Genomic DNA, 26,226 nt, shown 5'->3' with positions numbered 1-26,226 from the left:
TTGTTAAAGTGCATTAATCAGTTGATTTTAAGTATGTGAAGTTGATCTGGTCCCAGTACAGGAAATAGCTGTAATGTAAAGTTATTAACCTTCCATCAGTACATCTACAGAAGAATCCACTCCCTCTTCTGCTCTTGAGGGCACTAATTTTGCCGGGGGTGGTTAAACAGCCCTTCAGTACCTCGCACAAGTCGCAGTTCTTCATGCGAGAGCCCGGTGTGCGCGTGTCGACAGGCTATTCGATAGCTGAGCCCAGTTCTGCGCTCTCCTGACAGCCACGCTTTCTAGCAGGGGTCACTTGGGTAGTAATTAGTAGCAGGAACCTAGCTGATTTTTCACCTCTTTGGCGATGGCTGAGAGCTTTCGCTGCTTGGGGATCAAACCTGGATCTTTTTGCTAGGCTTTTTCTCTCACTGCTTATTGCTGTAACATCTGATGCCTTTACCCATTGGTGGAGCTGTTAAAATTCTCCAAGTTGAGCTGAATAGTCACTTTAAATTATAATTTGTTTTTTCTTCCAGCAAAGTGGCGCCTTTGTCTATGGCTCCATGAGTTTCACAGATAAAGTAGCCAATGGTCTTGGCGTGATCATCATCCAGGGTCTTCACCCCTGCAAGTGAGTGCTTTCATTTGAACTTCAGGTTTCTCAAGCCTGGAGACATGTTCAGTCACCCAGATGTTATTTGGAATAGGACGCTGTTGATGCTAATTATCATGTACTTCGAACCTCTGTACTTCAATGGCTCTTCCACTGTTTTTAGTGGATTTCAAATGTAAATTAATTGCGAAGGGGTATAAGGACAATCTCATCGCTTTAAAATGGATCTCGAGAATTTTTTCCTTTTGAATGAAAATGTCAAATGTAAATTTTGTTTGGAGGAAGTAGAAAGAAAGTCATTCAGCGTCAATGCAGAGCTTGACTTAACATCCCTGGAAACATTTGACCGTGTGTTGTCTGTCTTGAGTCTTAAGTGTCCCTCTTTTAAATGTTGTGATTTTTGTTGGCAATTTTTTTTTTAAAAATGAAACACAGCTGAATGCACCCTTCCCGTGTGAAATTGGTTTGTTTGCCTAAATGTGCAATCATTCATAAACTGGCTGATATCAGTAAATAAATGAAATAGTTGTAACCAAGAGGACTTGATTCTTTTTTAAATTACAACTATAGAACTACTTGCTCTTGGTATAACCTTGCACTAAGGAAGGAATGTTAGGCTGTGAACAATTTTGTTCTTGTGCAACAAAAATGCACATCTTCTAGTTGCCTTTTTAGGGCTGATTTACTTGCCTGGATGTCCGCCAGGCACAGTGCTCTTCTGTTATGATGCACTGGCGGAGAGGCAATTGCGTGCACTTTACCTCCACCCGGCCTATCTGCATGGCTCATGGGAGCTCCAGGCATAGGACAACCCCTTGACTGGACCTTGTACCTGCAGAATGGGAGTCTCTCTGACCTGCACCTGCCGTTCGGACCCCAAGATCGGGGCCCTTAGCTGCAAGATCAGCTGTCAGAAGACCACGATTGCATCCAAAGATCCTTTTGGTTTTGTGGGGTGGGGGGGGGGGGGGGGAAGGGAAATGAGGAGGAAAGAGGGTAAAGGAACAAAAATAGACTGCATATTTGCCATTCTGTCTCCAGCTTGCCCCCAGAACCCTGTGGAACCTCCAGTCGGCTGGGGTCTGCTTTCACTGGGCACCACAGCACAGGGATGCCCAGTAAGTGTTGGTGGAGCAAATTAATGCAGGAGACTGTGAACCCCTCCCTTGCCACTGCACTACAATAACTATTCAGGGCCTGTGCCTGTTACAAGTGCACTTCCAGATTCATTCCCTGGGGAAGCCCTTGGAAATCTTGACAAGATGCACTGGGGGCACGAGTCTGATGTTATGAATCTCCATCCCTTCTCCCTAAGTTCAGCATCTGAGGAATGCCCAGGTGGGGTGAGGGGGGGGGTGTTGTGTGTGTCTTTCTCCACATCTTAATATGATTTGTATTTAATCCAATATTTGGGGATTTTCCTCCTTTTGTTTTCTCTGTCTAGGACCCAAAGCTGCTGTGCAAATTGTGATCCATTCTACCACTTGGTGATGGTGTTAGTGACTGGTGGCATTGCCTGTGTGGCACTTGTTTCTTTAGGAGCTACCCAAATTTGGCCAATCAAGATTAGGAGTCGTAAGTAATAACTAAGACACTCCCTTTCATTCTATGTGTTTTGAGCAGCTTATGATTTGTTGCATAGCAGTAGATATCGCCATTGAGGTGCTCGCAGTATTCATCACGAGCAAGAAGAGCAGTTAGGGGGATTGCAACACAGACCTAGGAGGTAGTACAGTCTGATTCAATGGGAACTGGAGAAAGATGTGAGGCCTGACTTGAAGCAGGGGTGGAGTGGGGCCAGTTACTTGGCAACTGGTAGCAGCAAAGCCTGTGACCTGGAATGGATGGATGGAGTTCATTGAGGCTGGGAGTGGAACTGTTCCTGAGGTTGAAGTCTGAATGGAAGCTTAAGGCTGAGGAGAGTGATCGGGTCAGTTCTGCATAACACCTAACATGTTTGTACTATTACATTACAAACCCTTGTGTACAGTTAAATTGTTCTTGTTTCAAAGTTGCCACTGATATTAAAACATTTGTGCTTCACTCTGTTTTTATGCAAAAACTGATCACTGTCTTCAAAGTAATGACTTCCCTGGGTTTTAAGCACTGTCTGCAATGTTTTGAGGCCCATTTCTAATGCTGAACACGGTGGACCTAACAAACAGGAAATCCTGGGGTAATCTCCTGGCCTGTTTTTTTTATTCAAAAAAAAATCCTGGTGATTTATATACTCCCCCCCCCCCCCCCCCCCCCCCCCCCCCAAAAATGTCATTCAGAGCGCACCATAACTTCCTGTTTGTTATCCCTGCCCCCACCACATAAGCCTCCAGGGAAGCCCGAGATACACAATGCAAGCTCTGGGACTAGAGCAGAACAGAAGGCCTCGGCTCCGGAAGAGGAGGCAGGTCTACTTGCAATGGCAACTTTATGGATAGATTAAAATTTTTTTTGTGTGTGTGTGTAGTAGGTTAGAAGTTTTTTGTTTTGGAAATATGTCCAACGGTCAGTGGAAAAACTTAAGATGGCCACTGAAAACAGTATTTTAAGTGACTTTTGGTTTTCCGGTACTAGATTGGCAAAAAGCTAACAAACAATCAGGATTTTCTTGTCCCACACTTAGCACGTGGGTCGGACACTTTCCCAAGTGTTAGATGTAAAACTGTTAATTAAATAGGTTGTGTATGACTTCACTTCCTCAGTGCTTAAAGGGTGAATTTTTAATAAATCCAACTGATCCTACTACAGGGACAAATGATGTGTGTTTTAGGTTGCTAGCTTCATAATGTTGCAGTGAGGTTGGTTGGGAAGCTCTGAAAATTAGTTTCACTTACAATTGGTGTCATTCCACATTATAACTTGCTTTCAAGCTCAGAATCCCAGCACTTTTCAGTCACTCCGAACATTTAGAAATGCTAATTCAAGATAATCATTAGAGCCACAGTGCTCCTAAAATGTTCCCCAGTCGATGGTGTTTTAAATGTGCAGCCTAATGTCACCAGTCCAGTGCATTAGTTTGTACACTCACTGCCTCCTTCCCTTCCTTGCATGTGCTGCTTTTTTTTTCAAATTCAAAAATCCCAGGCTAGTTCTGGCTGCGGAGTGATAAAGCACATAAATGGGCTGAATTAAACTCTTCTATATTCTCTGATTTGCAAAACCAGAAAATGAAAGTAGCTGCAAGTGTAGCAGAGATTACTTTTTTTTTGTGCTGCTTTTTATAGATGGAAAGTGTCTGACTAGGTGAAAGTGCTTAGGAAAAGCCATTGGATATCCAGTGGGGAAATGTTGCATTCTCCGTTAGTCTTGTCAACGAGTGTAAAAAGGCTAAAGGTGTTCCCTTGAGGAAAGCGGCTGTCTTGGTGGAGTGGTTGCAGAGTTACTGGCTTTAAACTAAACTGACTGCTGAGCTGCTAATTCTGCCCTGTTTGAGCCATGGATGATGTGTCAGTGAGTGCATTTCGCTGGGCAAAATATGCTTTAATTGGTGTGATTTTTATACACTCTTTCTAGTTACCAAAAAAGTTTCCATTGTCTGTATTTCAGAGCAAGAAGAGGATGGTAAAAAATTTTGAAAGCCAGAATCGGATTGACTTCACCTACATTTCTTGAATAGAAAACTGAAATTTACTTAATGAAACAACTCGTACAATTCAGTAAACAGAAAAAGCTACAAACATAGAAGCTCAGAGATAAACCTAACTTTAAAATAATTATCAAATCTGCTCAAAATTCAGGTTTTTTTTTAAACTGGAAAACAAGCTGCTATTTTTAAACTGTAATCGAAGCATTAACCTTGTTGCTATCTGCTCTAGCACCAACCTTAAAAAAAGAACTTGCATTTATACGTCAGGTCTTCCCAAAGTGTTTCACAGCTGATAATTACTTCTGAGCTGTCATCACTGTTGTAATGTAGGCAAACATGGCAGCCAATTTACACATAGCACTGAAATAAATGACCAGATAATCTGTGTGTGATGTTGGCTAGGCCACTGGGAGAACGTCCTTTGCTCTTCAAATAATGCTATGGAATATTTTATGTCTACCTATGGGGCAGACCTTGGTTTAATGTCTCATCTAAAAGACGGCCCCTCTGATGATTCAGCACTCCCCACAATGTCAGCCTAGATTATGTGCTCAAGTCTCTGGAGTGGTGTTGAAACCAGGACCTTCTGACTGAGGCAAGAGTGCTACCATTGAGCCAGGGCTGATGCTCTAAAGTACTACAGTTGTCATATGCTACTTAGCTGTGTACTACAGTATGACTCTAACTGAGACCTAACTCATTCTTGTAGTAAGAAGTGGTTCAGTGATGTCTGCTTTATAGGGACGACCCACTAGGATGCAATATCCCTTAATATATTCCTATGGACTGACTCGCTGGATGTCTAAGTTCTATCCGCCTGATTAGGCTACATGACAGCTGTTGAGTCTGTGCTAGTTTTTGTTCCAGTAGAACTAAGCCTCACAGCTGACTGCACCTCCCAGATTTAATGATCTTCTCCATCTATTCTATGGGAGCAGTGCCAAAGGACTGAAGGAATGCACCCCTGTTCAAAAAAGGGGAGAGGGATAAACCTGGCAACTACAGGCCAGTCAGCCTAACATCAGTGGTGGGGAAACATTTAGAGACAATAATCTGAGACTCAATGAATTGTTACTTGGAAAAATATAGGTTAATAAATGAGAGCCAGCACGGATTTGTTAAAGGCAAATCGTGTTTGACTAACTTGATCTTTGATGAAGTAACGGAGAGAGTTGATGAAGGTAGTGCAGTTGATGTTTATATGGACTATCAAAAAGCATTTGATAAAGTATCACATAATAGACTTGTTAGCAAAATTAAAGCCCATGGGATTAATGGGACAGTGGCAACGTGGATCTGAAATTGGCTGAGACAGAAAGCAGGCTGTAGTGGTGAATGGTTGTTTTTCAGACTGGGACGGGGGGGGGGGGGGAAACTGTGAAATGACATGAAATGTAGTAAACAGTGAGGAGGATAGTAACAGACTTCAGGAGGACACAGACTGGTGATATGGGCAGATGCAATTTAATACAGAGAAGTGTGAAGCATTTTGGTAGGAAGAATGAGGAGAGACCATATAAACTAAATGGTACAATTTTAAAGGGGGTGCAGGAACAGAGACGTGGAGGTGGCAGGACAAGTTGAGACGGCTGTTATAAAAGCATATGGGATCCTTGGCTTTATGAACAAGAGACATGGAGTACAAATGCAAGGAAGTTATACTAAACCTTTTATCGATCACTGTTTAGGCCCCAGCTGGAATATTGTGTTCAATTCTGGGCACCACACTTTAGGAAGGATGTCAAGGCCTTGAGAGGGTGCAGAAGAGATTTACTGGAATGGTACAAGGAATGTGGGTCTTCAGTTAAGTGGAGAAGCTGGGGTTGTTCTCCTTTTTGAGCCAAGAAGGTTATGGAGAGATTTAATAGAGGTGTTCAAAATCATGAACGGTTTTGATAGTTAATAAGGACAAACTGTTTCTAGTGGCAGAAGGGTCGGTAACCAGAGGACACAGATTTAAGGTAATTGGCAAAAGAACCAGAGACGTGATTAGATTTTTTTTTTTATATACAGAGTTGTTACGATCTGGAATGCACTGCCTGAAAGGGTGGTGGAAGCAGATTAAATAATAACTTTCAAAGGGGATTTGGATAAATACTTGAAGGGGGGAGGGATGGAAATTGCAGGGCTGTGGGGGAAGGGTACGGGAATGGAACTAATTGGATAGCTCTTCCAAAGTGCCAGCCCAGGCACGATGGGCTGAATGGCCTCCTGTGCTATAACATTCTACGATACTCCCATTTCAGTCCCATAGCTTAACGAAATGTCGGCAAACTTGAGAGATTGTTCCGGGAGATCTGCAAACACCAGTCAACTGTTTTACCAGAGCTCTGAGCAATGGTTGATCTGTTTTATTTGCCTACTTGACTTGATCTCCCAACCTACTGACATTTCACTCGGTTGTACAGCCAGCTAAGGGCATACTGCACTGTTGGGGAGGTGCTGTCTTTCAGATGAGTGATAAACCAAGTCTATCCCCTCAAAGAAAAGCAGAAGAGTTCTCCTGGTATCCTGGCCAATATTTGTTGCTCAACCAAGTCACTTTTTAAAAAAGAACAGATTATTTGGCCATTTATCCCCTGGCAGTTTGTGGGATCTGGCTGTGTACAAATTGGCTACTGAGTTTCTCTACATAAGTGACTACACTTCAAGAAAAACAATTTGTTGTCTGTGAAATGTTTTGGGACATTGAGATTTTGATAGGTACTATGTAAATTTAAAATTCTTTCCTCCTTGCCTTGCTCAGTTTATTCTAGGAACAGTATAATCTTGGAATTCAAAGAACCTCACTTGTCATTTACCTCAGTTTAAAATATACCAGTATGTTGCCAGGGGCAATGATTTATACAACTGCAAGGTGAACTGTAAAGGAAAAACTGCATGTTTTGGCGTCACAGTTGGCCTGGATAGTTATTTGAAATGGAAAGGATGTGCCTTGCTAAAATTATTGCTTTATTTTGTCATTAAATGTGTGTAATCTTTTCATATGGTGGTGTCTACCTGCCATTTTTTTTAAAAAGGCATCACCTTGTATTGGCATTTAAAAACTTGTGATGGCCTTAATTAACTGATTTTAGTCCATTTTCACAACCAGCTGCTCTCGATATCTTCACATCCAGTTAATGCAATTGGCCTTGTTTTCATTGACTGGATACTCCACAGTTACAGCCATGGATCCAATGAATAGTGGTCATTTATGTAGCAATATACATGAGTGATGCTAATTTTTGGCCTTTTTCCTTGCTCATTTCAGTCCAAATAATAAAACACCCATTTCATTCTAGCATAAGTATTCAGTTGTCACTTTATTCCCATTGAATTTGAGCATAAGAAATAGCAGCAGGAGTTGGCCATACGGCCCCTCGAGCCTGCTCCGCCATTCAATCAGATCATGGCTGTCCTTTGACCTCAACTCCACTTTCCCGCCCGATCCCCGTATCTCTTGATTCCCCTAGAGTCCAAAAATCTATCGATCTCAGCCTTGAATATATTCAATGACTCAGCATCCACAGCCCTTTGGGGTAGAGAATTCCAAAGATTCACAATCCTCTGCGTGAAGAAATTCCTCCTTGTCTCAGTCTTAAATGGCCGACCCCCGTATCCTGCGATTATGCCCCCCCTGGATCTAGACTCTGTAGGCAGGGGAAACAATCTTTCAGCCATGCAACCATTTGGCCAGGATACGCTATCTTTGGATCAAATGCATTTGTAAGGATTTACTCTTTTTATGTGAATATATACTAGTTATAAAATTGCTGCTAAATATTTAATGTGGAAAGTTGTAAAATCTCATTGCAGATATGTATCAATATAGAAAAATAATTGTTCTTATGAGGTTATTAAATACTATTGAGACAATCTGGAGAGTCCAGGAGGGTGTTGCCTACCTAGTGCAAGGGTCAAGGATATCGAGGAGCAGCTGGAGAGGGAGTTGGAAAGGGAGGGGGGCAATCCAGTTGTTGTGGTCCATGCTGGGACCCTTGGCATGGGGAAGAAAAGTAAAAAGGTCCTGATAAGAGAATATCAGAAGTTAGGAACTAAATTTAAAAAGCAGGACCTCGCAGGTGGTAATCTTGGGATTACGAGCAGAGCCACATGCTAATTGGCATGGAGATGGACAGATCAGAAAGGTGAACACGTGGCTGAAAGACTGGTGTGGGAAGGAGGGGTTCCATTTCATGGAACACTGGCACCAGTACTGGGACAGGAAGGAGCTGTACCATTGGGACGGGCTCTACTTGAACCGGAATGGGACCAATATCCTAGCGGAAAGGATAATTAGGGCTGTTAATAGGACTTTAAACTACCAAGACGGGAGGAGGGATCTGGAGGAGATAACAAGACTGAAGAAAAAAGAAATAGGAAATGTGAGTAAAAGTCACACCAAGATAAGGAACAAGGGTAACGCAAACGGTCAGGAAACAAATACAGTTATAGAACATTAGTACAAAATGACTGTTAAAATTAAAGGGAGGGGAACAATTACTAAAAACAAATTAAATCACCTACACAGCATCCAAAACAAAACAGGGGACCTGGAGGCAGCAATTCATAATGAGGAGCCAGATGTGGTGAGGATAACTGAAACATGGCTACATAAGGAACAGGACTGGCAGTTAAATATTGTATTTAGAATGGGTTGGTGGAGGGTTGCTGTACTAATTAGAGACAACATAATGGCAATAAAAAAAAGGGACATAAGTAACATTTAAGATAGAAACAGAATCCATATAGATTGAGACAAAGGATCGATCATATTAATAGGTATATTCTACAGACCACCTAATAGTGGAAGGGAAGTGGAGGATGAAATATATAGAAAAATCTCTGAAATTAGTTTTAAAAAATATTGAATAATAATCACGGGTGATTTTAACTACCCCCAAATAAACTGGCAAAAAGAGGTAGGGGAAGAAGAAGAGAATGGAGTTTATACAATGTGTACAGGACTTCTTTCTTACCCGGTACGTGAGAAGCCCAACAAGAGAGGAATCACTGCTGGATCTAGTAATGGGAAATGAACCAGAAGAGAAGTAAATGTAGGGGAACATTTAGGCAGTAACAATCATAACATAATAAGATTTAAAATAATTGGTTTTTGTCTTCCTTATTCTTTCTCAAAGTAATAGATTGGGGGGAACAAAAGCTAATTTTATGGGATGAGATTGGAACTAGGGCAGGTAAACTCGGGGTGGGGGGGGGAAATTGATCGACAGAACAGCAGTGGGAAATATTTAAAACAGTAATCAATAGAGGTTCAGGAGAAATATATTCCCCTCAAAAGCAAGACCAAACTATTCATCCATGGTGTTTGATTGTTGGCTAAAGAGATGAGGTAAAATTGAAACTAAAGTAAAAGACATACTGTAAGCACAGACAATAAAGGAGAGGATGACAAAAGGAAATACAAAGCAGTTAGGAAAGAAGTCAAAAAAAACAATTAGGGAAGCAAAGAGGATCTAGGAGATTAAATTATCAGGGACTATAAAGACATAGTAAAGTATTCTACAGACAAATCAATAATAAAAGAAAAATCAGGATAGGGCCACTAAGGGATGCCCACGATAAACTCTCAGGTAACAACAGCGAAATGGCAGAAAAATTGAATAGTTACTTCTGTATTTATCAGGGAGACGAACAAGGTGGACAGGACATTAGAAGAGATCGAAAAAGATTTAAGATAGAAAAGTGGGGGGAGATAATTGATAAATTAATCAAACAGTGAAGATAAGACCCCTGGGCTGGATGGATTGCATCTGTGAATATTTAAAGAAGTTAGGGAGGAGATATCAGAAGCACTATTACATATAAGTAAAAATTCATTAGAATAGGGAATAGTTTGAGGACTGGCGGACAGCTAATGTTCCTAGAACAAGTTCAACTATAGGCCAGTTAGCTTAACATCGGTAGTAGGAAAGATAATATCTTTACTCAAAGATGTAATAGAAAGACATCAAGAGTACAAAAATATAATGAATCGTCAGCATGGATTTCAGAAGGGAAAGTCCTGCTTGACCAACCTTATGGCTAAGGTCAGTGCATATGAAGTCAAGGGACAGGTAGCAGAATGGATAGCAAGTTGGCTACAAAATAGAAAACAGAGTGGGGGCTAATGGTAGTTACTCAGACTGGCAAAAGGTGGGAAGTGGTGTTCCACAGGGATCAGTACTAGGACCACGGTTCACAATTTACGTTAACTATTTGGAATCGGAAATATGATTTCAAAATTTGCAGATGACCCCAAGTTGGGGGAGTGTAGTTAATGTAAAGGAAGGATGCGTCAAAATGCAAGAGGACATCAATAAACTTGCAGAATGGGCGTGTAATTGGCAAATTAATTTCAGTATAGATAAGCGTGAGGTGGTGCATTTTGGCAGGAAGAATGAGGCCACGTACTGATTGGATAATAGTCTAAATAGGAGCAAAGGGATCATGGGGTGCAGATACACAAATCATGTAAAGTAGTGATGCAGGTTAATAAGGCCATTTTGGAAAAAAATAGGCAAATCAAGCACGAGGGTTCATTTCTAGGTGGATACAATTGAAAAGTAGAGAAGTTATGTTAAAGTTATATAGAACCTTGGTTAGACCACACTTGGAGTATTATGTACAGTTCTGGTCTCTATTATAGAAAGGATACAGAGGCATTGGAAAGGGTGCAAAAAAGATTCACAAGGATGATACCAGACATGAGAAGATATCTTCATCAGGAAAGGCTGAACAGGCAGGGGTTCTTTTCTCTAGAAGAGCGAAGGCTCAGGTGACCTGATAGAGGTCTTTTAAGGTAATGGGTTTTGATAGGGTAAACATTGAGAAAATTGTGGGGTGAGTCCAAAACTAGAGGTCATAAATATAAAATAGTTGCTAACAAATCCAATAGGGAATTCAAGAGAAACTTCTTTACTCAGAGTGGTTAGAATGTGGAACTCGCTACCACAAGGAGTAGTTGAGGCGACTAGCATAGATGCATTTAAGGGGAAGTTAGATAAGCACATGAAGGAGGAAGGAATAGAAGGGTATCCTGATGAGGAGGCTCGAGTGGAGCATAAAAGCCGGCATAGACCAGTTGCGTCGAATGGCCTGTTTCTGTGCTGTAGTCTCTAACCTGAAATCTCTAGCAATGTACGCAAGATAAATTTACACCATTGATGCATACTCATTACATTTATTATTAGGAATGGAAATCTGTATTTGAATATATTTCCTGTATTGTGTAATGCCACATTGATGCAAATTTAAATATGTTCACTCCAGCTGTTGTATCAGTTTTCTGTCGATGCCTACAATGTAAACATTCAGTGAAAAATACAGATTAAGTCAGAAACATCAATTTTTAAAGCTTATTTGGGCTACTTTGTTAAATAGCATACTAAAATTCACCTCATGAAGCAACTTTTAGAATGTGTAGATACTTTTCAAATGCACATTTACCATTAAACACATTGCTGGTTTAATGCTCTATTAAAACCTGCATAATTTATTACAAAACATTTAAGACAATTGTTTTTTTTAATATTCTTAATTGAATAAAGAGAAATTATCTGAACATTGCCATATCTGTGAAGTGTTAAAAGCTACTAATCTGATCCATGTAAAACAGATTTTTGATTTATTTTTAATATATGGTACGTTATGGCAGTTCAAACGGACATTTTAAAATGAGGAAACTCGAACCAACCTCAACAACCTGCATTTATATACCACGTTTAACATAGTAAAATGTCATGCTTCACGTGAGCGTTATCAAAAGAAATTTGATTCACGTTATTCAAATCAAGAATGCAGTCACTTTCTCTTCTGAAATATTTGAATGATTTGTGGCCAAACATCAGATTAGATTTTAAACAGGTTCACCTTCAGTAATCCCATCAAACAGTAAATGAATGGAGGAGTAAGAAACATTTTACCTGACGTCCTGTTTGTTGTTCTCATCTTTTCTTGTTCTTTAAATCATTTTCTACAATTCAAACTTTTTTTATAAAGTTTAAAATGTTCCTTTTTTAAAAAAAAACTTTCTTGTTCTAACTGTGTATTTTGGAGGCGAGAGCAATTCTAATTTTAAAGGGTTTTTCATTGGTTGAACAGGCTTTTTTCAGCCAATGAAGAGCCCTATAGCAGCCACTTAAGTAGTGGTTCATTGGTTACAATGCTTCAGTATTTTGTACTCCTTGTCACAAATTCAAATCTCTAACATTTGCATTGTTTTGCCCCTAGAGGGCAAGTGTTTACCACATTATTACTGGTTCTTCCATACAACTGCAACTTTTTCATTGGTTATTCAAGTTTTCTCTTGACCTGGTAGCCAGGTAACTTACTGAGGTCAGGTAGGTCAGAGGAAGATGTAAAAAAATATTTTTTTTAAAAATCCAAAACAAAATGGTATTTTGATAACTACAAATGATCAATTTTGGTATTTAACTTGTTTAAATGTTTTAAATTTTAAATATGAAAGTGTACTTTTCTCTACAAATTCCTTCCCCAGGTCTGTTATACATTTCAGTTGAAGACTAATGAGTAGGTGCAAATTGGTGTTGCCGTTTTAATTTTTAACATGTCTTTTGTGTGGTTCACATTTTTAGAGCAGATTCCTATATGTTGCAGAATTTGGGCTTTCTTTGTCCGGTTCACTGTTCAGGTCATCTGCATGGTAAAGTTTTAATATCCATTCCATCAACAGTGGTGAATCAACCGCAGAATTAACTGATATTTCCCTCATCCAAGTACATTCAGTGATCCATTTGTTTTTTTTTTCCCATTTCAGTATTAAACAGAATATTCTTGCACAATAATATGGCTCTCTACAATACACAGAATTAACCGAGCTGCTATTAGATGTATTTTCAAGAGTTTACACGCACATATTTATGAAGTCATTATACAATTGGCGTTGCTTGCAGGAGGAATACATCGTTACATTAAGATTTCACGAGTGGCATGGGTTGAAGTAATTTGTGTGGTCTTGGAAGGTGATTGGTGGGGGTGTGTGGAGGGGGAGCGGTGATGTGCTGAGTCAGCCTACAAGTTTAGGACCCAGGCTGCTTGGTCTGTCAATCTCTGGATTTCTTCTTGAGGATTTGTTTTTGATTTGAATTTCTTTGTCGAGTCTCTTCTGTTATAGCAGACGTTCACCTGGAGGGGGAAGGAGCCAGCTGTGGTCTTCCAGTGTGTTGTAGCTCCACAGCCTCAAATGATATAAGAGCTAGGGTCTACACTAAAATGCATTAATAATCCTAAAGGAAATGGGGCTTGTAAGAACAGCCCATTTAATCTTGTGTATTGCAGAGAACCTTAAATTGTGTAAAAATGTTCTTGATGCCTGAAATGGTTCCCCTTAAGATTAATCGGTCCCATATGACTCCACTTTGGCTTTATTTGCCCTTATATTAAACTGTAATGGAAGAGTCTCAGTACATTTGTTCCTCTAGAGTTTAAGCATCTTATCCTTTTTAGGGGTGGGGATGCTGGCTCTTGACTACTGCAGATAATTTTTAATGAAATTCTAGTTTTGTTTTTAACAGTTTGGCATTTTCATAATGGAGCATGTGATACCATCTTAAAGTGCTTATGGTCTGTCTTAATTTTAAATGTGATGTAAAGATCGCCAGGAGATTGGTCTCTTTCCATCTTTAACAATGTGTTTTAGGGTGGGGGGGAATGGTAAGAAACATTGTAACAGGAGTAGGCCATTTAGCCCCTTGGGCCTGTTCTGCCGTTCAGTGAGATCATGGCTGATCTGTGTCCTAACTCCATATACCCGCCTTAGCCCCATATCCCTTTAATACCTTTTGGTTAACAAATCCATCCATCTCAGATTTTAAATCTAACAATTGAGCTAGCGTCAACTGCAGTTTGCAGAAGAGAGTTTCAAACATCTACCACCCTTTGCGTGTAGAAGTGTTTTCTAACTTCGCTCCTGAAAGTCCTAGTTCTAATTTTTAGGCTATGTCCCCTAATCCTAGACACCCCAACCAGTGGAAATAGTTCCTCTCTACCCTATCAGTTCCCCTTTAATATCTTGAACTTCAATCAATCACCCCTTAATCTTCTAAAGTCTAGGGAATACAACCCTAGTTTGTGTAATCTCTCCTCATAATTTAACCTTGGAGTCCAGGCATCATTCTAGTAAACCTATGCTGCACTCCCTCTAAGGCCAATAGATCCTTCCTAAGGTGTGGTGCCCAGAACTGAATGCAGTACTCCAGGTGTAGTCTAACCAGAGCTGTGTATTGCTGTAGCATAAATTCTACCCCTTGTATTCTAGTTCCCTGGATATAAAGGCCAGCATTCCATTAGCCTTTTTGATTATTTTCTGTACCTGTCCATGACATTTTAACGATCTATGTACATGGACCCCGAAGTCTCTTCGGACCTCCACTGTTTTGAACTTTTCATCATTTGGAAAGTATTCTGATCTATCCTTTTTAGGTCCAGAATGAATGACCTCACGTGCCTACGTTGAAATCCATTTGCCACAGTTTTGCGCATTTATTTCTCTGTAATTTTATGCTTCCATCTACACTGCTTACAATGCTGCTTATCTTTTGTGTCATCAGCAAACTTGGATATGTGGCGCTCTATCCTGTCATCTAAGTCGTTAATAAATAGTGAATAGTTGCATCCCCAACACAGATCCCTGTGGGACACCACTGGTCATATCTAGCCAATTTGAGTACCTACCCATTACCCCTACTCAATCTCCTGTCACTCAGCCAGTTTCCTAACCAGGTCAATAATTTTCCCTCAATTCCACGAGCTTCAACTTTAGCTAACAGTCTCTTATGAGGGACTTTATATAGACTTCCGGAAGGCATTTGATAAACAACATCCATAGACATTCCCCTGTCCACTACTTTAGTCACCTTTTTAAAAAAAAAATTCTATCAGGTTTGTCAGGCATGACCTACCCTTTACAAATCCATGCTGGCTCTGATCAGCTGAAAATTTTCAAGGTGTTTCAGTCACTATCCTTAGTGGTAGACTCTAGTAATTTCCTGACTACAGATGTTAGGCTAACTGGTCTATAATTCCCTGGTTTTCCCCCTCTCGCCTTTCTTAAATAGCGGAGTGACATGCAGTTTTCCAATCTAATGGAACAGTTCCTGAATCGAGAGAACTTTGCAAGTTTACAGTTAGGGCCTCAGCAATGTTCTCACCTACTTCCATTAAAACCCTGAGATGAAAACCATCTGGTCCTGGGGATTTGTCACTCTTTAGGGCCATTATATTCTTCATTACTGTTAATAACTAAATCTGGCTCATTACTCCATATTAAATCTAATATGGCCTGCCCCCTTGGTTCTAGGACATATTGTTGCAGAAAGTTGTCCTGAACACACTCAAGAAATTCGTTAGCTTTCTGACATGTATTTCTGCTTATCCCAATCAATATGAAAGTTAAAATCCCCCATGAAAACCACTCTGCCTTTACTATGTGCTTGTCTAATCTCTGCATTTATACATTCTGCCACTTCATAGCTGCTACCGGGAGGCCTTTACACAATTCCCACTACAGTCATAAATCCTTTTCTATTTCTTAATTGTACCTTTAAAGTTTCCCCTGCCTGCTTATCTCTCATCATATCCTCTCATCATTGAAGTAATTTCCTCCTTAATCACTAAGGCTACTCCTCCCCCTCTACCAGTTTCCCTATCCTTCCTACAGACCTTATAACCTGGTATATTCAATTCCCAGTCTTCACCGTCTTGCAGCAATGACTCAGTAATGGCTACCATGTCGTACCCTCTAAGTTGAATTTGCGTCTGCAGTTCATTCAATTTGTTCCTTATACTCCGTGCATTTGTATAAAGAACGCTTGTTTGGGCCACACACCCTAACCTCTCCTACTCTAATGTTTTTTTCTTTCTCATTTCTCTCTCCTGATTTAATTACTTTACATCTTTTAGTTTTCCCTTTTACCTGTAGTGCCTAAAACATAATTTCTGACTATATTACCCCATTCTCTTTGTTTGTTTTAGAATTATTATTCATACTACCTTTTCCACCTGAGCCCTTTTTTCTCTTTTTTTTTCTCCCCCCCCCCCCCCCCCCCCCCCCCCCCCCCCACAAATTTACTAGTTTAAAGTCCTTGCAACCACCTTTAGTTATCCTTTTCACTACAACCCTGGTCCCAGCCCAGTATAGGTGGAGCCTAGCCCCACAGTACCATTCCTTCCTGTCCCAGTACTGGTGCCAGTGTCCCATGAAATGGAACCCCTCTTCCCCATGCCACCCCTTCAGCCACATGTTGACCCCCCTCTAATCTGCTTATCCCTATGCCAATTTGCACATGGCTCTGGTAATCAGAGATTATAACACTTGAGGTCCTGTTTTAATTTAGTTCTAAGCTTTGAACAGGACCTCTTGCCTACTCTTTCCTATGTTGGTGGTCCCAACATGGACCACAACAACTGGATCCTCCCCCCTCCCTCTCCAATATCCTTTCAAGCCGGTTCGAGATGCCAGGGGGCGGGCGTTGTTCGGTTCAGATCCATTTTCCTGTGTCTTTAAGCAAATGCTGTTTAGTCGTCTTTTTATAATGTGGCTGAGTGCTACACACTAACTCTCTCATGCCTCCCTCCTTAATGGTACTCATTTTAAAAACCATAAGAGGATAGCAGGTCTAGTGGACCTTGAGGCAAGCTCCAACCCATAAATGTTAGGTCACAAACTCAGCTCCTTTTTTATATTTACAAAGACTGTTGCCAACTTGACTCATTCAGTCAGGGCGGCTTTGTTTTGGGTTGGGCTCAGATTTCTTATAAATTTAATGAAGGGAAAATCACTTGCAGTTTCTGCCCTAGTTTGTGATGAGCATTTATGCCCTACCAAGCTCTTGTGCCAGGAGTTAAAGATCAAAAAACACCACTCCAGCCTTGCTTCCATTTTCAATTTCAAACTTGTTAGTATGTTATTTTTAGGAACATTGGTCTACTCCTGTTCCTATATTCCTTTCAGCCCCTCGAGCCTGCTCTGCCATTTGATAAGATCATGGCTGATCTGTGATCTAACTCCATATACCTGCCTTTGGTCCATATCCCTTAATACCTTTGGTTGCCAAAAAGCTATCTATCTCAGATTTAAATTTAGCAATTGAGCTAGCATCAATTGCCGTTTGCAGAAGAGAGTTCCAAACTTCTACAACCCTTTGTGTGTAGAAATGTTTTCCAATCTCGCTCCTGAAAGGTCTGGCTCTAATTTTTAGACTGTGCCCCCTACTCCTAGAATCCCCAACCAGCGGAAATAGTTTCTCTCTATCCACCCTATCCGTTCCCCTCAATATCTTATAAACTTCGATCAGGTCACCCTTTAACCTTCGAAACTCCAGAGAATACAACCCCAATTTGTGTAATCTCTCCTCGTAACTTAACCGTTGAAGTCCGGGTATCATTCTAGTAAACCTACGCTGCACTCCCTCCAAGGCTAGTATGACCTTCCGAAGGTGCGGTGCCCAGAACTGCTCACAGTACTCCAAGTGCAGTCTAACGAGGGTTTTGTATAGCTGCAGCATAACTTCTGCCCCCTTGTACTCCAGTCCTCTAGATATAAAGGCCAGCATTCCATTAGCCTTATTGATTATTTTCTGCACCTGTACATGACACTTCAATGATCTATGTATCTGAACCCCTAGGTCCCTTTGGACATCCACTGTTTTTAACTTTTTACTATTTAGAAAGTGGATGACCTCACATTTGTCTACATTGAATTCCATTTGCCACAGTTTTGCCCATTCACCTAATCTATCAATATCCCTTTGTAATTTTATGTTTTCATCTACACTGCTTACAATGCCACCAATCTTTGTGTCATCGGCAAACTTAGATGAGATTTTCTGTGCCTTTATCTAAGTCGTTAATAAATATTGTGAATAATTGAGGCCCCAAGACAGATCCCTGTGGGACTCTACTAGTCACATCCTGCCAATGTGAGTACCTACCCATTATCCCTACTCTCTGTCGCCTTTCGCTCAGCCAACTTCCGAACCAAGTCCGTACTTTTCCCTCGATTCCATGGGCTTCTATTTTAGCTAACAGTCTCTTATGTGGGACTTTATCAAATGCCTTCTGGAAGTCCATATAAATAACATCCATTGACATTCCCCTGTCCACTACTTTAGTCACCGCTTCAAAAAATTCAGTCAGGTTTGTCAGGTACGAACTACCTTTCACAAATCCATGCTGGCTCTCTCTGATTAATTGAAAATTCTCGGTGTTCAGTCACGCTATCCTTAATTATAGACTCCAGCATTTTCCCCATGACAGATGTTAGGCTAACTGGTCTATAATTCCCTGGTTTCTTTCCATCTGGTCCTGGGGATTTGTTACTCTTTAGTGCTATTTATTTGCTAATCTGTCTCTCTTTTTGCACATGTAGGTCTTAATGCTGGACTAATAAGATCGTCTGCAACTGAGAAGAGTATTGATTCCGGTGACTACGGAGCAATTAATTGATGGAACTACCTCTGTGCCAGACACAGTAAAATATAAACGAGTGAACAAGAATGAGACGCCAATAACCTTGTACAACACACTTAGTCTAAAAATCATTGCTTTAGGCCAATGATACTTCATGTTTGGAGCTGGTTTAGCATCTACCTCCTTCAGTCAGCTGTGGAACAACATGGTGTGTACCAGTACAGGATTGATTTTAAATACACTAATGACCGTCTTGAACGTAGAAATCCTCAAATGCACTGAAAGTCTGTTACTTTTCTTGTGTAATCACTTTAATTTCTTTGTAAAAGGTAAACCAGCTGATTATAGAATTTAGCAGTAATAACGTATTCTGACTGTAATATTTTAATGCCTTTTGCACTAAATAACCAGTCAATTGGTGGCGATTTCATGCACTTTTTTTATTGGGAAACTGTTTGTCATCTTCTCTTGTATGACGCAGCATATTTCAAAATCTGCTTTAAGGTGGAGTAAATTCATAAGCATATGTGAGCTCACTTTGTGCAGCAGAGGTTGCACAGTGACAACAGACCTGTGAACTACAGCAATCGGTGAAAAAAAGGGAATTTACTTTGCACAAACACCAATGGAGCATGGTCTGATCAAATCTCTATTTTTGAACATCCAAATATCTCCAAAAGTGACTCATTCATTGTACACCCCATAGTCCAACAGCCTTTAAGAGCTGCACTTTTTTTATAAAAAAGAAATTGACTTTGCTGGAATACTGATGTACTCTGTAGTGTCATGCATGCGATTTATTAATCCTTGATCAAAACTATGGTAAAACTCCTTGAATAATGTGTATTTTGTTGGCCTTCAGTTCAGTACGTACTGAATCATCCACAATTTTAATGCTCTTTTACGAGAGTATACCTGTGAGGGTGGCACATGTATACTATACTTTTGGACCAAGAACAAATTTTGTTTGTAAATGTAATTGTTTTATATTCACAATAATATGATTAGTGTGGACTGGTGATTTGTTTAAATTCCGATGTATATATTAGCTGAGCTCTAACTAATAAATGACAGATTTGCATTACTGAGTTGCAGACTACCAATTACTATACAACAGAAAATTTATTAAGGAATTAACTGAAAAGGGCTTCTCTAAAAATTACTATAGGGCTTAGCAATAAACAAGTCATGTCTGATGTAATTGTGGGCAAGTGGACCAGTTTTTCTCTTCATGAAACCCAATAGCTTTTGCTAGATTTTTGCCACGACAGAAGAAATAATAATGACAAAATGCATTCTTTTTTTCTTTAAAAGGTGACAAAGATTCTTTTAAGAATGCTGCACATTATTCCAAGGATTGTGCTTATACAATTTGCTGGGTTTAAGTTTGGGGAGACTTATTTTAAAACTGAATCTTCCCAGTTGCAGCCTTGGCAAATCTGCGAACTATGCAGTTGTTCTTGGCTTTGCAAGACCTGCACATCAGGAGTTCCTAGCTGCTATATCAATATAAAAAGCTTTCGTAGGTCAGGCTAGGAGCAAATAGTGGTATTGAGAGACCAACAAGTAAGTTAACTCTTGGCCGTGACATTGCACTTCTGAACTGAGATGAGCCAGCCCTAGCATGTCTCCTTCAGCTTCTGAGAAATAGCAGATGGATGTGGAACTTTTGGGGCATTGAACACATTTCTGTGGCAGTATGGACAGGAGCAGGCAATTAAAGTCACTGGATTCAAATTTCTGCACCTCGGGATATCATGGTCACTGATAGGATGGCTCCCTGAAGCTCAGGAGATTTGAATCAGTTGACTGAACTAGCTGGCTGTAAATGTGATTTATGTGGCCTGATTGCACTCAGTACAGACTGAGGTTTGGGACTTTATATTTTTTGAGCCCAGTGTGCTTAAAGTTTTACTAAATAATCATGGAAAAGTAACACTTCAATTAACCGCAGCTAAATTCTGACTGAAGTCTACATTGCAATTGTTAAAGCAGGGCTGTCCTTGCGTCATTGCGAGATGCTATAGGTACAGTCCAAAAAGCCTGTAACAAGACCTGACTTCTGTGTTTCCTATACAAAACTTGATTCAAAATTCATAGTGAGGAAAGCACCATTGCTAGCTTGACATTTTATATTTACTGCTAGTGTTTAAGCTAGATACATGCCAGTCTAGAGAACAATCAAAAGTTGGCCAACACTTTGTTAAAAAGTTGACAACTCAAGAACAGCCTTGATTTTAAGCCTATGATGTGAAAACAAGTTATTTCATGGACTTTGTAACTGAAGCTGTAGGTAAACCCAACATTCCCCCAATTGTATATTGGGGGAGGAAATGTAAGTATGTAAAAATCTGACGAGAGCAACCAAAGGCACAGAATTGGTGCATTTCTAGTGAGGTTGGAGAAATGTTTCCTGTCGAAAATACTGATTTTTTTTTTTAATGTTAAAAATTATTTGACTAATGGTTAATTTTATAGTTCACAATTGATAGATTTAATTTTAAAAGAAGAAAACCAAAGTGACATTTGGATTTTCAACAGCCCAGCTAAACTATCATTTCCCTCAAAATTATCTTAACAATCACTCTTCTACATCCAACCTCTTTCCCCAGTTTGCAGAGATGCTATATGCCTTTCACAGGGACACTCTCCTACAACCCTCTTAGTTCATACTGACATTATTTACCCTCAACTAGACCTGGCCGCCTCCATCTTGCAGCAGATTCCTGGAAATTAATTTCTGAAGACTCCAGGACAATCATGTAGCCATTTAATTAATGATTTGAGCTCAAACTGGCCTACTAATGATGCACCATGTTTAAACCACTCCTATTATTGAACAGGTAAAATGAAATAAATTAAAGTCTAAATATAGTTAAATGTGAAAATATTAGTACATATGCCCCAATCACTTCTGCTTAGGCTAAACTCCATACCTCCTGGCCTGTTGCACTTTCACTGGCCTCTTGCAGCTCAAGCACATCATCCTGAACTAGCACTGTATACTCTAAATCTACATGGAAATTAAAACCATAAAGATTTTTTTTGCATTGCTTGTAAGAAAAGCATTGTACAAGCTTTCTGCATAATGCTTTACCCTACCAAGGTTTACAATATTGTCAGTTTTCCCTCTAGACAAAGGCTTTCTGTCTATCCAAAACAAGCTTTTTATGACCTTGTGCAACAGAGGGCCTCTTTGAGTAATGAGCATTTGATGTCATGCTCATCTGTTCATAACATGGTTAGAGGGAGTTATCCATACTTTGGTAGTAGTGTGAATTGCTTTAGACAGAGAAGAGTTATTGACATCTTGGAGGTAACGAATCACAAGGAAGGTGGTAAAGTCAAATGTGTGTATAAGGGAGTAGGACTGAGAGCAGCTCCATGGGACAGGGAGGATGATTGATGGGAGACCCATACAGAGCTAATTGTCTCTCAAACATATAAAGGTGGGAGCTTTTTAGTATTGATCAGAACGTTCTCTGAACGAGGCTGGACCGCTCGATTAATCAAGACCTTCGAAAGTGTGCTTTGAAGTCTTCGACAGTGATCAACTTTGTGCCAGGTTGTATCCTTACGAGCATATTTAATTGTACTCTTGTATTTTAACATTGTTACTTAACTTCCCAATATAGCCATTGTACTTTGGAACAAACCACCTTGTAGCCTTTTTGATTTACAAACTCTTAACAGTAAAATATATTACTTACATTGCTCATTTAGTTTTTAATTTTCTCAATGTTCTGCTTCATACTGCCCTATATTTCTTTGGAGTGGAGCAGACCAGACACAATCTCGTGACCCCATCCAAAGGAGTCCCCCTAGAGTATGCTGATTTCCTGTCCTTGAAGTTTCTGTTTGTGCTGACTGTTGTTAAAATGATTGTGTTTTCATTTTAGTATAAATTGCAATATGCTAAATATTTTTGGTGACTACTTTATTATCTAATCTGTGTAATTGAAATACATGCAAATCTGGTGAGTTTCAAGATGCTGATGGCACGATGCCAGCAATATACCACGTCGGTGAAATACTACAATTACTGGTAGTCCTTTCCCAATAAGCTTTTACAAGCATTTGTATCACCTGTTTAGTTAATAGTTAACTAATTTCAGCAAGCATCTGTTTCTGAAGTCTTGACCTAGAAAACCAGTAGCTATGCTCACAGTGGTAAAACACAGTTCCACTTGTGTTTGGTCATTGCTTTGCTATTTTTCTTGTGTTGGGATGTTCATGGTTTCCATTTGGTAATGTGCCTAGCTTAGCATTCATTAAAAGAAAATAGTCTGAAAGCTTGTAAATTTAGTTGAAGTGCAGTGAGCAAGTGAGCAGAGTTAAGCAATACCTCTTGCTTTATTTGACTCTAGTGTAGGCAATGCAGGATGGGTGTGGTGGTATTTCCAGGGATGGGGTGGGTCCCTTTATCGGAACATACGCCAGCAAGGTCATCTGCATCCTTGCTATGCACCCGCCTTTTACTTTCACTTTTGCTAGTTTTTTTGTGTTTCCCTTTCTACCTACCTCATGTTCTGTCTCTTGTATGTTTTCTAGTTTGTCTCATCTTGCCTCTTACTGTCTCATTCTAATTTCTGCCATTTAATCATCTCCTATTTTCCACTTGAGCACTTTACAGGCCATTCTATTCCTTCACCTGTTTTTTTTTTTCTCCTCTCTTCTCTCTTTCCCCCCCCCCCCCCCCCGCCTTCCCTTTGTTCTGTCCCTTTTTTAAAATGCTGTTCATCAATAATTTCTTCCATTTTTGACTGGATCTGAACCTGAAGCATCGACCTGTCTGTACTCTGCCTGATCTGCTGAGTTTTGCCAGAATTTTCTGTCTTTGTTTCAAACTTTGAGCATCTATAGTATTAGCTTTTTGTTTATAGTGCTTCAATTCATATTTTTATTTGAAAAATTTTCATTATTAACAAAGCATGGATAATTACAACTATATAAGGGTGGAGTTTGTAAAATGCTGTAAATCACTAGTGGCATTTTTGATGTACCAGCAGATATCACGTAACATTGCCAGCTGATGATCTGGCGTATCACTGGTGTTTAGCTGCTAAACTGATTGTCTCTTTAAACTCACTGTTCAAGTACTCTGTTGGATTCAGGTAATGGTAGGTACTTGTAAATTCCGAGGGCAAATTAGAGGTCAGTGAATTGTAAGTTTAAAGCTTCAGATCAGAACCTAAAATGAATGAAATGTCTGGCATTTTAAAACAAAAAGGTTGTTTTGCATCTCAAATGACAAACATATGCTAGACCCAAGATTTGATAGTCTAAATGCTGTTAAGTAAACACTGGGTGAGCTGAGAGCTTAATTGCTGTTTAAGCCAATGATCATAACCCTGGCTTGTTTTCTCTGAACAAATTATATTTAAAAAGTCATTCAGAAATTAAACATTCTGGTTCCTGTGTTAAATGACTGTCTTTATTCCTTTGTTTTTTTCTTGGAGTGATGGGTAGAAAATTCATTCTATACATAGCATGTGTAAAATATATAACATACGTAATTTTCAAAACATAATAGGAGTTGAACATAATGGACCTTTTTTAATTTTGGAGCAAGTTGCACTATGGGGGAGTGGGTCAGCTGGAAATGAAATAAATAAATGCTGCCTGCAACAATTCCATCAGGCTTTAGGACTTCAGGAAGAAGGAAATAAATAGATGCGGCTTTCAAAAAATTCCAGCAGGTTTCTGAAGAAGCACAACAGGAAAGGCTCTATGCAGATTGTATATAATTAGCCGGACATGGCACTCCTCTCCCAAAGTGAAGGGGGGAGGGGGAGGCCATCAGAGATCCGTTAATCTTAATTAGACACGGCGGCAGCGTGCAGAAATAAGATCCGAGCAACAAAAAGTGACCCAAATCTGAAAGCCCACAGACTCCCGAATAAATATTCATGATCCATCCTTCCCAACACCTTCTCCTGATCTAGGGAAAGAAAGGTGCTCAGCAGACCAGTCCTCTGGGAAAGGTAGATCAAACATCATGGATGGTTTCCGCTGATCTTCCACTGAAGTTATGGCAGGAGATCAGTCGAACTGCCAATTCAGGGAGAGGATCTCTGATACCCAAATCCATTTCTGTCGATAGTCAAATGAACACTTTCATTTTCCCAACTTTAGCTATTTACTTAAGCTTCTCTGCTTATGCTTACCTTTTGATTTGGTGCCAGGAAATTAACAATAGTGGCCTACATTAGCTCGCCTTCTGCTTTTGTTACATATGCCCCAATCACTTCTGCTTAGGCTAAACTCCATACCTCCTGGCCTGTTGCACTTTCACTGGCCTCTTGCAGCTCAAGCACATCATCCTGAACTAGCACTGTATACTCTAAATCTACATGGAAATTAAAACCATAAAGATTTTTTTTGCATTGCTTGTAAGAAAAGCATTGTACAAGCTTTCTGCATAATGCTTTACCCTACCAAGGTTTACAATATTGTCAGTTTTCCCTCTAGACAAAGGCTTTCTGTCTATCCAAAACAAGCTTTTTATGACCTTGTGCAACAGAGGGCCTCTTTGAGTAATGAGCATTTGATGTCATGCTCATCTGTTCATAACATGGTTAGAGGGAGTTATCCATACTTTGGTAGTAGTGTGAATTGCTTTAGACAGAGAAGAGTTATTGACATCTTGGAGGTAACGAATCACAAGGAAGGTGGTAAAGTCAAATGTGTGTATAAGGGAGTAGGACTGAGAGCAGCTCCATGGGACAGGGAGGATGATTGATGGGAGACCCATACAGAGCTAATTGTCTCTCAAACATATAAAGGTGGGAGCTTTTTAGTATTGATCAGAACGTTCTCTGAACGAGGCTGGACCGCTCGATTAATCAAGACCTTCGAAAGTGTGCTTTGAAGTCTTCGACAGTGATCAACTTTGTGCCAGGTTGTATCCTTACGAGCATATTTAATTGTACTCTTGTATTTTAACATTGTTACTTAACTTCCCAATATAGCCATTGTACTTTGGAACAAACCACCTTGTAGCCTTTTTGATTTACAAACTCTTAACAGTAAAATATATTACTTACATTGCTCATTTAGTTTTTAATTTTCTCAATGTTCTGCTTCATACTGCCCTATATTTCTTTGGAGTGGAGCAGACCAGACACAATCTCGTGACCCCATCCAAAGGAGTCCCCCTAGAGTATGCTGATTTCCTGTCCTTGAAGTTTCTGTTTGTGCTGACTGTTGTTAAAATGATTGTGTTTTCATTTTAGTATAAATTGCAATATGCTAAATATTTTTGGTGACTACTTTATTATCTAATCTGTGTAATTGAAATACATGCAAATCTGGTGAGTTTCAAGATGCTGATGGCACGATGCCAGCAATATACCACGTCGGTGAAATACTACAATTACTGGTAGTCCTTTCCCAATAAGCTTTTACAAGCATTTGTATCACCTGTTTAGTTAATAGTTAACTAATTTCAGCAAGCATCTGTTTCTGAAGTCTTGACCTAGAAAACCAGTAGCTATGCTCACAGTGGTAAAACACAGTTCCACTTGTGTTTGGTCATTGCTTTGCTATTTTTCTTGTGTTGGGATGTTCATGGTTTCCATTTGGTAATGTGCCTAGCTTAGCATTCATTAAAAGAAAATAGTCTGAAAGCTTG

The 26,226-nt window shown here is 39.8% G+C and overlaps 1 protein-coding gene across 2 annotated transcripts in view; it reads left to right on the top strand.

Annotated features, from left to right (window-relative positions):
* LOC137299515 (major facilitator superfamily domain-containing protein 12-like) overlaps nucleotides 1-19,677 on the top strand; it is a 49,645-nt gene extending 29,968 nt beyond the window's left edge. Inside the window, exons 8-10 of one of the 2 annotated variants that reach the window (XM_067968314.1) lie at nucleotides 522-616; nucleotides 2,043-2,173; nucleotides 18,553-19,677. In XM_067968314.1, coding sequence (XP_067824415.1) covers nucleotides 522-616; nucleotides 2,043-2,173; nucleotides 18,553-18,629 — 303 coding nt within the window. In that variant the 3' untranslated portion in view covers nucleotides 18,630-19,677. Of the gene's footprint in view, nucleotides 1-521; nucleotides 617-2,042; nucleotides 2,174-18,552 lie in introns of those variants that run through there. The other variant, XR_010957910.1, reaches the window with a different exon arrangement.
* The last annotated feature ends 6,549 nt before the right edge of the window (nucleotides 19,678-26,226 follow it).

The sequence above is a fragment of the Heptranchias perlo genome, chromosome 29, assembly GCF_035084215.1.
Source record: "Heptranchias perlo isolate sHepPer1 chromosome 29, sHepPer1.hap1, whole genome shotgun sequence".
Classification (NCBI taxonomy): Eukaryota; Metazoa; Chordata; class Chondrichthyes; order Hexanchiformes; family Hexanchidae; genus Heptranchias; species Heptranchias perlo.
This window is presented reverse-complemented; position numbering and strand designations above follow the sequence as displayed.